Source organism: Perca fluviatilis, chromosome 7 (genome assembly GCF_010015445.1).
Source record: "Perca fluviatilis chromosome 7, GENO_Pfluv_1.0, whole genome shotgun sequence".
In the NCBI taxonomy this organism is placed as follows: domain Eukaryota; kingdom Metazoa; phylum Chordata; class Actinopteri; order Perciformes; family Percidae; genus Perca; species Perca fluviatilis.
In genome coordinates, this window is record NC_053118.1 from 30,170,014 (window position 1) to 30,183,766 (window position 13,753).

General features: G+C 40.2%; 1 protein-coding gene across 1 annotated transcript; it reads left to right on the top strand.

Annotated features, from left to right (window-relative positions):
- Positions 1-12,129, top strand: tap1 (transporter 1, ATP-binding cassette, sub-family B (MDR/TAP)). Its single transcript, XM_039804802.1, has 13 exons — positions 1-175; positions 675-1,007; positions 3,022-3,250; positions 3,498-3,612; positions 4,127-4,251; positions 4,891-5,096; positions 5,832-6,029; positions 6,376-6,504; positions 6,672-6,857; positions 6,967-7,140; positions 8,152-8,311; positions 10,848-10,984; positions 11,075-12,129. The coding sequence occupies exons 2-13, from the start codon at positions 687-689 to the stop codon at positions 11,303-11,305; spliced, it is 2,211 nt and encodes a 736-aa protein (XP_039660736.1). The 5' UTR covers positions 1-175; positions 675-686; the 3' UTR covers positions 11,306-12,129.
- Positions 12,130-13,753: the final 1,624 nt, after the last annotated feature.

The following is a 13,753-nucleotide window of genomic DNA, read 5'->3' on the forward strand; positions in this document are numbered from 1 at the left end:
TTTCGGTTTCAGTTTGACAGCTGCAAGTTCAGTCGGTCGACGTTTGAACAAGCAGCCGGTTGATAACTTGTTAAATTGTCAATTTTGTTTATTTAGGGTAAATATCGGTGTCGGTTTACGTTCTCAGACGATTAGCAAACTGCTACATATCAAACTTGGCTTGTCGAAAGGAAATGTAAGTTGAATTTAAGCAACCGAAATGCAGCTAAACTTGGCTAAGGCTACTGTAACATTACATGATTTACTGTATCATACATTTAGACTTAATACTAGCCTACTGAATGGTAATAGGCCTTTTGTATTTTTGAATGTTTTCCTAATTGGTGTTTCTGTGGGTGGGTTTATCGGTTTACAGTTTGACAAACGGTTTAAAAGAAATCACCCGTGTAGATGAAAGTAAAAGTAATAGGCTTAGAGATAACATCTGCAGCAAACTGAAAGTAAATTCTCACCATGAAGGACATGCAAATGCAAATGATTGCATGGCCTATATATAGTTTATATAGCTTAGGTCTAATTACAATGGGTTTTAGCGATGCATACAAGTCGACCTACTAACGCTATAGCCTATATTTTCTGTTTTGGAAGATGTGTTTTAGTCTAACCGATGAAACCTCACAATGTGTCGAGTCGACTTGAATACCACTGACCCTCTCTGTCACTTATATTTGCAGAACCTGTGCATTATGCAAAAAATGAGCTACTTCTTCCCTCTGCTCTTCATGTGCCTGGATGTGTGTGTGGTGCACTCCATCCGCTTGGCCCAGCTCTCACCTCTCCTCCTCTCCCATCCGTTCATCACCCTGTGGGGAGGAGGGTTGACCAGGGCTTGCCTCCTCGCCCTTCTCACCCTCACCTCCCCTGGGAGCCTGCCTTGGATGAGCAGTTTTGAGGGGCTACAGAGTTTAGGGGTCCTTTGCTTCCACTTCCCGGTGTACACCACTCTTCTCTGGGCGCTGGGCCAGTCCACCATGGAGGAACTGTGGGGGTGGCACTCCTGGGAAAGGGTGGGTGGCTGTGTTTTGCTGGTTTTTATGATGATGTGTTTGAAACCATATTTAGTTGCAGGATGGATCACATGAATATAATAGCAGTCAACACCTTTTTAGGTATGTTACTGCGGGTGACAGATCTAGAGCAGGGCCTGTGATGCATTGTGGTTCCCTGACCATGGTGTGTTCAAGTGCTGGTGGAAAAGTCTAAAAATAACTTCTAGTTCAGCAGCTAAGAACTTTTGTACCTAAAAAATTAAACTCGGAAAAGAAATGATTAACAAACATGGGTGTCCTAAAACTGATTATGTTGGACTGGTAAAAGTACCTTGCTCAAGGGCAGGGGTCTTCAACTTTTTTTAAGCCAAGGACCCCTTAACTAAAAGAGAGATGGAGCAGGGACCCCTACTACATATATTGTACAAAATGAAGTTGCATAATAAACTGAGCCTACAATGTGTAGGGCGCCTAAAGCCTTTATAAATACCTTTTTTGCATAGAATACAAAGCGTTTAAAATAGCCTTATAATATTTTAGAAAAAAATGTAAATTTTTCATTTTAAAACATTCATGTGGCACAGCGAATACTCAGTATTAACTATCTGTGGATGGCTACCTCACTTAGTGACTACCTTACATAGGCCAGTAAGCCTATCATGTGGGGATTAATATTTGCTAATATTATGTTGGATTCATTGAAAAAACAAAAATTAACAATAATTTAGCGGCCCCCTTTGCATTGACTCTGAGGACCCCCTAGGGGTCCCGGATCCCCTATTGAAGATCCCTGCTCAAGGGCACTTAGCAGAGATGGAGGGTGGGTAGATAGATGGCATTGATGCAATATAAATAAGTACAATTATGTACTTGTGCTGTACATGAGTATTTCATGTGTATTTATACCTCTATTCTTCTATTATTTTCAAAATAAGATCCACATCTACCAGGTACAGCATTCAAATAATAATCAAATATTTTACAATATAACACTGACAGGGATATTCCACTGCATAATAAGTACTTTCACTTTTAATACTAAAAGTATTTTTTGCTGTTAATACTTACTTTTAACTTTTACTAGTATAAAGGAGTAGTATTACATTGTGCTATTGCTTCTTTTACTTTACTAAAGGATCTGGTCACTTCTTCCACTGTTACAGTCATCCTGCTTCTGCAACAACAACTTTATTTGTTATAGAAAGAAGTTGAATTAACTCACTTCATTGAAATATTTATTACATTTGCTGTATGTAATGATTTTATGACTTTCTTAGCAAGATTCAAATATTTGTTATGCTTATTTTATTGGTACTTTTTATGAAGAAACCGTTAAGCTTGGAACACAAACAAGACTGAAACCAAAACCAAAACAGTCTGAAGAGTATGAGAGATCCACCATTTTAAAAATGCTGTTGTCTTTGCTTTCATCCTAACATTTGTTGGAATCATCTGAAGCATTAAAGGTCCCATGACATGGTTCTCTTTGGATGCTTTTATATAGACCTTAGTGGTCCCCTAATACTGTATCTGAAGTCTCTTTCCCGAAATTCAGCCTTGGCGCAGAATTACAGACACTAGAGCCAGTCCCACAATGAGCTTTCCTTAGGATGTGCCATTTCTGTATCTGTAGTTGAGGAGGAGAGGGGGGGGGCCTTGACCAACTGCCACTTTGCTCATTTGAAAGCCATGATGTCTCTCTCTCATGGGTGGGCCAAATTCTCTGGGCGGGCAAAGCAGAGAAAGGGGAGGTAACCTTGCTCCTTATGACCTCATAAGGAGAAGATTCCAGATCGGCCCATCTGAGCTTTCATTTTCTCAAAGGCAGAGCAGGATACCCAGGGCTCGGTTTACACCTATCACCATTTCTAGCCACTGGGGGACCATAGGCAGGCTGGGGGAACTCATATTAATGTTAGAAAACCTCATAAAGTGAAATTTTCATGCCATGGGACCTTTAAGTTAATTGTTTCATGTAATATCTTGGGATAATATCTGGATTTGTGTATACAAGCTGTGATTTGTTTTGCAGGTGTTGCAGGGTTATGTTGTGACAGTAGTGGCGTGGCTCTACTGGAGTCGATATGTGTCATCTCTTTTGCTCTCCTGTGGTCGATACATCTCATCTCTGTTGACGATGGCACCCTCTGAGGAGCCCAAAGAAGACACCATTACACCTCTGAAGAGGCTGATGGAATACATGCGGCCCTATTTCTGGCGCTTCGTTTTTGTGCTGTTGCTCGTGTTTCTCTCTTCTTGTGGTAAGTGACACAACACCTTCATTTAAATCAAGTGCATGTTGTTGTTGATTTCTATGCAGTGTTCAGATGCACTTTTTTTTTTTTTTTTTTGTTCCCTTTCTTTTTTTAACCCTTACAAAAAAAAAAGCTTAACAGTGTCCTTCAAGTTAAAGTAGAGCATTGTGAAGCTTGGAAAGACCACACTTGACATATTTTGACAGTTTTATTCTCCTTGAAGTTATATTATGTGATAAACTTCTGACCTCAGGTGAGATGGCTGTTCCTCATTACACTGGTCGTGTGGCTGACTGGATCATAAATGAAGAAGCACCTGATGCATTCACAGAGGCAATCACAATCATGACGCTAATGACTATTGGCAGGTAATGTAAACTTTGTAACAAAGTAGTTAATGCATTACCGGTTCTAAGTTTGTATAATATCCAAAAATGTCATCTTTTATTCTTTATCTTCTGTCATTTTTTCTTATTAGAGAAGACTAATATTTCATGTCAGAATTTGGCTTAGTAGCAGATATGTAATCTATCTGGCAAAACTTGGGTTTAGGGTTTAAAAACATGCTTTCGATACTTGAGTCTGATTTAATTTTGAATTAATAAAATCTTATCAAATCCCAAACTCAGTACAGTTTGCTTTTATATGCTATTCTTTGTATGCTTCAAACAGAATGACAATGTATGCATATGTTTACACATAAAAATGAGCAATCTTTGGGTATAGAGGAGGAATTTAGATAAGAAATCTCTTTTTAAGGTTTGTACACAAAGGAAACTGTTTGATTTAATAATAATTATTATGAACATTTAAAGTAAACGTGTAAAGAAGTGGCATTTTGGGTACTTTACACTGTAATGTGTCCTCTCTCTTACGTTTCAGTGCTGTGCTTGAGTTTGTATGTGACCTCATGTACAACGTCACCATGAGCCTGATACACACCTCAGTGCAGGCAGCCGTCTTCCAGGCCGTGCTGAAACAAGAGATTGCTTTCTTCAAGGCCACAGGTAAGATAAGAGCATGTGTATACTGTATGAGTCCTCTTTAAAGGAACACGCCGACTTATTGGGACTTCAGCTTATTCAGCGTATCCCCCCATACATAGTCCTAGCCTACTGCTCCCAATGTGTGACAAAATAACGCCAACATTTTCCTATTTACATGTTGTGATTTGTATAGTCACAGCGTATACAAATAACAAGGTCAGATGAGACACAGCCATCTTCTAACCGTATACATACTGGGAAGTCTATTTTCTCAGAAGACGAAGCACTGCTACTTGGGCGGAGTGGTTAGCGCAACACCTGAAAAGCACCGTTGTTACTCTCTGCTCCTCACCACGGGGCTTCTCAGAGCAAATCACTCCTCCCAAGTAGCAATGCTTCCTTTAAATGTCAGAGTACTGATACAGTAGGTCATCAGGAATAACCCTTAACCTATTTTTACTTTCACTTATTGTACACACTTTCATTTTTTTTTATCAAAGCCAAGCTCAGTTTCCATATTGTTATGAGTTTCCTAAAATATACAGTATACTTGACAAAATGTGTGTAGGCTGGTATGAATCCAGAATATGCATGATTTTAACAACATATACTTAAACTGTAATTCCTTTGACAAAGCTAATGCACAACTCTTTTCATTAGGTGAACTGGTGTCCCGCGTTACCACGGATACTAATGAAATGAGCGAGGCACTGAGTGAGAAACTAAGTCTTGTGATGTGGTACACAGCGCGTTTTGCCTTCCTCATGTTCTTCATGGTGAGCCAGTCATGGAAAATGTCCCTGCTCACTTGCATGGGACTGCCCATTATTTGGGTCATACCCAAGCTCACTGGACACTTCCACCAGGTAAAGAGGACTTCCTTAAATGTACCATCAAAAAAAGCTGCTCTAATCAATGAACACAATGGATTTTCATGTGAAAGGGGTTGCTCGAAGTGATGAAATATAAGAAATAAACCCAGACCCAGACCATCTTAGCATCTTTGAGCTCATTGTTTTGGTTTTTACGGCCCACAACTTTGATAATTATAATTCCCACCGCTCTCATAAGCATTATTTCCATTCGCAGTAGGCAGCTGTTTTCAGGAAAAAATCTGTGATCAATGGTCTGTACACTACCTGCCCAGCAGACAACTAGCTAGTGAACGTAGTGGAGCATTTAACAGCTAAAGACAGACAGATATTTCCCTGAGGAGTTACACAGAGCTAGGAGAGTGAATATTGGACTTACATTTGCCAAATGGATCGAAACATGACTAAAAAATGAATGCTAATGCTGCTCTGTGTTGACAAATGGACTTGATAAGGTGATTGTATGAGCGTAGTGTTGCCCTCAAGTGGCTGGAAAAATCAATGAATGCCATTGTAAGGGAAAAAAATCTAACCCCAGGCACTGGAAGCTGTTAAAAAAACAGCTGTTGTACCTTGTACAATGTGACATCATGTCAAAATATTTCCAGTGCAGCTATGATCATGTCGGATCTGCCATGTTTGTAAAATATCAAAATTTCACAAATTCATTCTATATATATATATATATATATATATTTTTTTTTAATTTTCTTTTTATCCATTTTTCAGAGTATTGCTGTAAAAGTTCAGGAGTCACTGGCTAAGGCCAACCAGGTGGCCACAGAGACCTTCTCCTGCATAAGGACAGTGAGGAGTTTTGCCAACGAGGATGGTGAGACAGAGCGGTACAAACAGCGGCTAGACGATACTTACGCACTTAACAAAAAGGAAGCAGCAGCCTATGCAGCCTCTACCTGGGCTAACAGCGTGAGTTGAATACTGACCTGGGTTATAAAGTGTGCTATGATTTCTTAGCATGTGTTTGTCTGTTTTTGTCTGATTATGAGACCGTAGGGGGTTTCTGCCATTACAGATGTTTACTGCTAGAATATGTTATAAAAAACTGAAATTTAGACACTTACATTTGGGGAACAGGGTGGAGCCTAGGTGGAGCAGAGGTGAGGCATGAAACGCTAACAAACCTCAAGTCAAGCAGAACCCCAAACATACCCCTGTTCCTCCAAATTGAGCACATTAGAAAAACTGAAACTGCATGTTCAGTGCTGGGAATGAATATTTGAATATTATTCAAACCATTTGTATGTTCTCCCAGATGACCACCCTGGCCCTGAAGGTGTGTATTCTGTACTATGGAGGGACTCTTGTGACCAGAGGGGACGTTAGCAGCGGAGACCTGGTGTCCTTTGTCCTCTATGAGTTGCAGTTTGCCTCTGCTGTTGAGGTGAGCCACAGGCCAAGACAATGGGAATACGCTTGAATAACACATTATGTTCTTTACACTTTGGTTTCCCCTCATGCATGATTACAAGTGGCTGATTGGTTTGTTCAAAATAACATATATAAATGAATCAAATTAAAAAGTGCCTCATTCTACCACCTCTCTTCCAGGCTGTCATGCGTTATTACCCAGAGGTGAGGAAGGCAATTGGTGCCTCTGAGACGATCTTTGAAATATTGGATCGCAAACCTGAAAGACCACCAAATGGCACTTTGGCCCCTAAAAATCTTAAGGGTCACATTCAGTTTAAAAATGTTACATTTTCCTATCCTAATGAGAGCAATCAAGTGCTCAAGGTATGTATTTATGCATGTTTATCTCCTTTGCATTTATCATATTTACAATTAAAATGATTTTATCGCATACAACTCTTTACCAATTCACCCTATTTCTCTCTTATACCAGGACGTGTCTCTGGAGATGAAGCCAGGCCAAGTCACTGCCCTTGTGGGGCTTAACACATCAGGGAAGTCCACCTGTGTGAAGCTGCTGGAGCGATTTTACCAGCCCCAAGCAGGGGAAATTCTACTGGATGGGAAAGATCTGCAAAGCTACGAAGACCAGTACCTACATGACAAGGTGGTGTATTTGAATATTTTAAGCATTTAGCTGAAATTGTCATCTAATTTGACTTGCAGTGAGCATAATAATAAGAAACACTGATGAGTTTTAACCACTATTAGCTTTCTGGAGCAGTGTTCTATGAATGGGTTCCCATTTTGTTTGTATTGTGCAAGAGGAAGCGCAAGCACACAGGCAAAGTTGTGCATTTGGTGAAAACCACTGAATTTTAAAGCTGCATTGAGTGAGTTTTGGCCAATAGGCTGTTGTCCTAAAGCAATTAAATGGGAAGCAGGTACTGCGCTCCTCAGTTGACCATGTTAATGCTATTATTATATCGCTGATAAATCTATTTTTCACCATTAAAACAGCATATTTTAACTTTACATTCCTATATACCTATTTAAAAACAACAGTAAAGACTGCAAGGAGCTTTTTTTGCCTTATGGGACCTTTCCTTTTGGGATGCTGATGGCGGTTGGCAGAACTCTTCTGTCCAACCCTTATTTATACAGGGAATCAAGAAGCCTTATTACTGTACTCTTTATTTGGACATACATATGGAAAAAAGACATAATAAACAAAAGCCTGTGTGGGTGAGGAACTGAAAACCTACAGTGTTTATCAAATGTACCACAGAAATTGACTAAAAATCAAGATGACAAATACATGAGTGAATTCTGCAGCTGAGACCATAAAACAAAATGAAAATGAAATTAAAGTAGCCCCGAGCTGTACAATGATGATGCTATAAGGAAGGTGAATCACAGTTCATTGAAAGCTTCTTCTCAGATTCCTCCAAATGTCTTTTTAATTACACTCATTTGTCAAAGGAATATTAGGACAACGTCACCATGAGCCTCAGACACACCTCAGTGCAGGCAGCTATCTTCCAGGCTGTACTAAAAAAGGACACTTACTTGCACCTTTTCTCCTTCCTGCTCTTGCCCTCATTGTGAACCATTCTTAGAGTCACCTGTGACAGTTACACAGCTACTGACGTTTTCTCTGCATCCTGTTTGTTTACAGATTGCTGTGGTGAGCCAAAATTGTCTGCTGTTTGCTCGCTCTGTGCGGGAGAACATCAAGTATGGCTACGGGAATGCTTCTGATGAGGAGATGGAAATGGCTGCCAAGCAAGCTAGTGCCCACGACTTCATCACGAAGCTGTCAAGTGGATACGACACAGGTTCGACCCACAAACACAGCATATATTAGAATGCATTCTTAAAGTGATGGTTCGGAGTAATTTCACCCTAGGGTCCTTTGCACCATGACCTCGAGCCAAACACCCCCCCAGAAGCTTTTTTCACCTGTGTCTAACATTGGGAGAGTTAGCGTAGAGTAGCGTTAGCCGCTGAATAGCTTAGCGCAGAGGCTAATGGATCCGAAGTGTCTCTTAACATTACCCCACTAATAATGCCCGAAATGATACCAAAGGTCTACACTAGTATATATAGGTTATGCACTCATAAAACGATGGATTGTAAAGTTTGTAAGTACACCAGAAGGTTATGTAAATAACACTTGCCTGCTGGCTTCTGCTCTCTGCTGTTGTTGTTGCTGCTGTAAGACGAGTGCTTAGGGACATCTACAAATTACAACACCGAAAAGAGATGCAACAAAAATATTTTTTAATTTAACTTATTTTTTAAAGTAAGTGCTGTAGTATAACTAGCAGGAGACAAGTAATAATTGAGGTAAGTTTGGAGACATTACCTTATTTAATCATTAAATTAATAAATATTTTTGTTGCATCTCTTTTCGGTGTTGTAATTTGTAGATGTCCCTAAGCACTCTTACTGCCCGGTAGTAACAGCAGCAGCAGCAGCAGAGAGCAGAAGCCAGCAGGCAAGTGTTATTTACATAAACTTCTGGTGTACTTACAAATTTTACAATCCATCGTTTTATGAGTGCATAACCTATTTGTACTACTGTAGACGTTTGGTATCATTTCGGGCATTATTAGTGGGGTAATGTTAAGCGACACTTCGGATCCATTAGCCTCTGCGCTAAGCTATTCAGCTGATAACGCTACGCTACGCTACGCTACGCTAACGCTCCCAATGTTCGACCCAGGTGAAAAAAGCTTCTGGGGGGGTGTTTGGCTCGAGATCATGGTGCAAAGGACCCTAGGGTGAAATTACTCCGAACCATCACTTTAAGTCCGGCCTTCACATGGGTACTTGTTATTTTCTGGAGAGAATTTTTCTTTTTTTAATTTTAATTCTTTGATGTTTGCACAATGATATAATGGATCCCTGTAATGGTTCACTTATTAGTAGTGGGAAAACTGTAAAAAAACAAAAACAAATTTCCATCATACTTTCATACTTTGGCTGGTATGATTGTGAAACAGGTATTAATAAATTGCATTCTATGTGGTATTAAAAAAGTCTAAAACACTCCTAAAGGCAGGGTTGGTAACTATTTCCAATGTACACTTTTTTATATATTCTTTCAAATGGTCTTTACGTCCTCTGAAAAAGGAGTGAAAAAGATCCATCATCTGTTGCTGCTGTAATCCTGTAAAAACGCCCACCAATCACTGCCTCGCGGACTGCTTGGAAAGAACCAATGAAATGCCTCATTGCCCCACTGTGTGTACTCTACCCCTCCTGTGTAGGAGCCTGAGCTCACTGCATGTCGTCACCGCATTGCTGTAGTCATGTTTGTTTTAAACATTTGGTTTGATAATATGTTTACTTACTTGTGAATGCGCAATTAAGTAAAATTGCGTCCCTTTCTCCGCTCTGTTCTGAAGCAGCGACGCAGTGGTACAAATGCACGTCTGTGTGTAGAGGAGGGCAGGGGGAGGGGTTAGACGTAGCCCCGAGGAGATGCTACTTTATTTATTAAGCTAGCTATCTTACCAACCCTGCCTTTAAAGGTCCCATGGCATGACAAATTCACTTTATGAGGTTTTTTAACATTAATTTGAGTTCCCCCAGCCTGCCTATGGTCCCCCAGTGGCTAGAAATGGTGATAGGTGTAAACCGATCCCTGGGTATCCTGCTCTGCCTTTGAGAAAATGAAAGCTCAGATGGGCCAATCTGGAATCTTCTCCTTATGAGGTCATAAGGAGCAAGGTTACCTCCCCTTTCTCTGCTTTGCCCACCGCCCACAGCTGCCCAGAGAATTTGGCCCGCCCAGAAGGAAATAGAGCTACAACCGTGGCCGCAAGCTGGTCAAGGCCACACCCCCACCCTCCACCTTGCCCCGCTTCTCTCCTCCTCAATAGCATTTAAAGTTACAGACACAGAAATGGCACATCCTAAGCAAAGCTCATTGTGGGACTGGCTCTAGTGGCTGTAATTCTGCACCATGGCTGAATTTCGGGAAAGAGACTTCAGATACAGTATTAGGGGACCACTAAGGTCTATATAAAAGAGACTTCAGATACAGTATTAGGGGACCACTAAGGTCTATAGAAAAGAGACTTCAGATACAGTATTAGGGGACCACTAAGGTCTATAGAAAAGAGACTTCAGATACAGTATTAGGGGACCACTAAGGCCTATATAAAAGCATCCAAAAAGCAGCATGTCATAGGAACTTTAAATTTAACTTTGTGAACCCTACAGACAATAGTAAAAGGACCCATGCTTTTAATGAAGTACTCTTGTAACAAACTACACTTTGTGGTCTTTTTTTCTTATGTAAAACAACTCGCTGTTTCCCTAAAGATGTACATAAACCCAACAGTATGTTCTTCTGTTGGACAGATGCTGGGGAGAAGGGAGGCCAGGTGTCCGGAGGCCAGAAGCAGCGTATTGCCATTGCCAGAGCTTTAATCAGACGTCCTAAAATCCTGATACTGGACAACGCCACCAGTGACTTGGACACAGAGAATGAATATCAGGTCGGAAATTCCTCTCGAGTTTCTCAAATTTTGCTCATTATTTACTCCTGTTTTTCACATGTAACACCAAGTCATATTTGTACCCAACAGGTCCACAAAGCTTTGTTAAACCAAACCAACAACTTCACTATGCTGTTGATATCCAACAAGATGAGTGTTGTAGAGAAGGCCGATCATATCATTGTCCTCAACGGTGGGATGGTAGAGGAGGAGGGCAGTCATGCGGAGCTGTTGAAGAAAGGCGGTCTTTATGCTGAACTGGTGAGAAAGCAGAACATGGGCTTTCACCGTCAAGAAGAGGAGGGGAATGATACACACTGAAATGTGCGGGCGGAGGTTGCCCTCAAGTCAGAGAAGCAGTCCAGTTACTGGAAGGTTGCTTGTTAAAAGTCCAGACTTAAAGGGTCACAACTCCAGTTATACTTGTACTATAAATAACAACTTCATTATTAGACCACACTTCATACTACAAGTCTTGCTAGAGTTTTTGCCTGTTAAGAATATTTCCCATTTTCATGCACCTTTGACATACCGTAAGTGAAGTTGTACTTGAAATGTCCTACTCTTGTTCCAGTACATTGAAATTTGCATTGTTATATTAAGGTATATCATGACATAGGTATTTTTCTGGAAAATGACCATATTTGACAATGACATCTAAAGGTATTTTCTCACATTGATGCAACAATCATCAAAAATCAAGTCCCAATGTTTGCAACATTGCCCACAATGGTCTAATAGAACCAGGGAGCCAGTATTGAAGGGAAAGCTTCCATTGTATAAATGATATGGCAAAATCTCAGTTAAAACATTTGAATAATCCAATTGTACTCATATCGCCCAACCATATTGTGTGAATGGGAATCACTATGAAGAGAGTTTATAAGGATCACATGCTATTGCTTCATGCTTTGCAAATATAGATGTAGAAAGAGATCAGATAGATTATAGGTGTTTCGTACTGTAATATTTAAGTGGAATGTTTCTAAATGATTAGGTTGTATATATTTTTTTACATTTGTCTTTGTTTTATTTGTACTATATTTTCCCTGTATTGAGGATTCTTTACTTAGGTAATTTTTTTCAACCTGTTCGTACTCTGTTTCCCTCCCCAGAGTTGTGCGGCAATAAATCGTTTGAATTAATCTTGTCTTGTCTACTATTTTTTTTTTAAGTTTTGGCATTAAAATAGCAATGTTTTCAATCAGGGCTACTCTGTGTAAATGTTTTTTTTTTTTTTTGCATGTGCTGTAAATTGTTGCAGGTGATTGTATTAAAAGGGAGTTTTCCAAAGTTTGCGACAGGGTAATCTCGGTTTGGGTTTGAAAATTTGTAATAGAAAACCTGAGTTACTTACAGTTTTTCTTGATTGCTTTGATGCAGCAGTCAACTCACACTCCACATTTTTAAAACAGTTAACACACAGGCCGAAACAGTGGCACTCATGGTCAAAGTGACACATTTTGTTTGCAAAAGGCTCTAACCGTGCCAAAACATTTAAAATATGCAACAAAAGCTAATTTTGCCTTCAAACAACACAACTTGCAAACAAGTGTATGAGCTCTTCCAATCAACCATTACACAGTGGACAACAAAATACTAAATACAGCACTCAGTGCGAATCAGTGCACCATTGCTTGTCATTGTAGCCTATTACTGTACGTAGCTTTCATGCCAGTGCCATTTTTTGTCAAATTTGCCTTCTTGCAAAGAATTGGATCCAGAATCAGAAATGCTTTGATGCAAATTTTATTGATTCCATTGATTTTCAAACTGTGGCTGAAAACTGAAATACTGTAAATATTACACAAAATACATGTAAACCAAAATAAAATCTATTACAGTAAAGTATAAACATCTATTACTGTAGAGTATAAGAAATAGCCACTATTGATACTCAGACTCTTGTGTCTTGGTGATGGGGCCACATGGCCTAACCCTGCACACTGATTGCTAATTGAAGATTTGTGTGAAGGAGTGTCAAACAGGTGCTTCAGTGATTTCATACTGATGTAGTTTCTAATAGTTAGGAACAGATGGTTTCTGTTTAGTTACCATAGCTAAAACAACGGAGTTTGGACTCCTTGAATGACATCCGTGTTAACTGTTCTGCAAAAGGGTGGGGAAAATGTGTCAATCCAATGAGAAAGGGTTAACACATTTGCAAGAGGTGTCTTCTGCTCTGCTGAGACAGTGATGATGAAAACCGAGTGGATCCCAATTTCCTTAAAGGTCCCACGGCATGAACATTTTTTAACATTAATATGCGTTACCCCAGCCTGCCTATGGTCCCCCAATGGCTAGAAATGGTGATAGGTGTAAACCGAGCCCTGGGTATCCTGCTCTGCCTTTGAGAAAATGAAAGCTCAGATGGGCCGATCTGGAATCTTCTCCTTATGAGGTCATAAGGAGCAAGGTTACCTCCCCTTTCTCTGCTTTGCCCGCCCAGAGAATTTGGCCCACCCATGAGAGAGAGAGACATCATGACTTTCAAACAAGCAAAGTGGCAGTTGGTCAAGGCCACACCCCCACCCTCCACCTTGCCCCCCCCTCTCTCCTCCTCAATAGCTACGGACACAGAAATGGCACATACTAAGGAAAGCTCATTGTGGGACCGGCTCTAGTGGCTGTAATTCTGCACCAAGGCTGAATTTCGGGAAAAAGACTTCAGATACAGTATTAGGGGACCACTAAGGTCTATATAAAAGCATCAAAAGAGCACCATGTCATGGAACCTTTAAGCAAGTCAAAGCAATTAAGAAAAACTGT

What these genes read in the sequence shown, in the direction of transcription:
- tap1 (XM_039804802.1), top strand. Translation starts at nt 687, where the DNA reads ATGCAAAAAATGAGCTACTTCTTCCCTCTGCTCTTCATGTGCCTGGAT. An exon ending in TCACTGGACACTTCCACCAG is followed by an intron (nt 5,097 to 5,831) that starts GTAAAGAGGACT and finishes TCCATTTTTCAG; the next exon opens with AGTATTGCTGTAAAAGTTCA. An exon ending in GTCAAGTGGATACGACACAG is followed by an intron (nt 8,312 to 10,847) that starts GTTCGACCCACA and finishes TCTGTTGGACAG; the next exon opens with ATGCTGGGGAGAAGGGAGGC.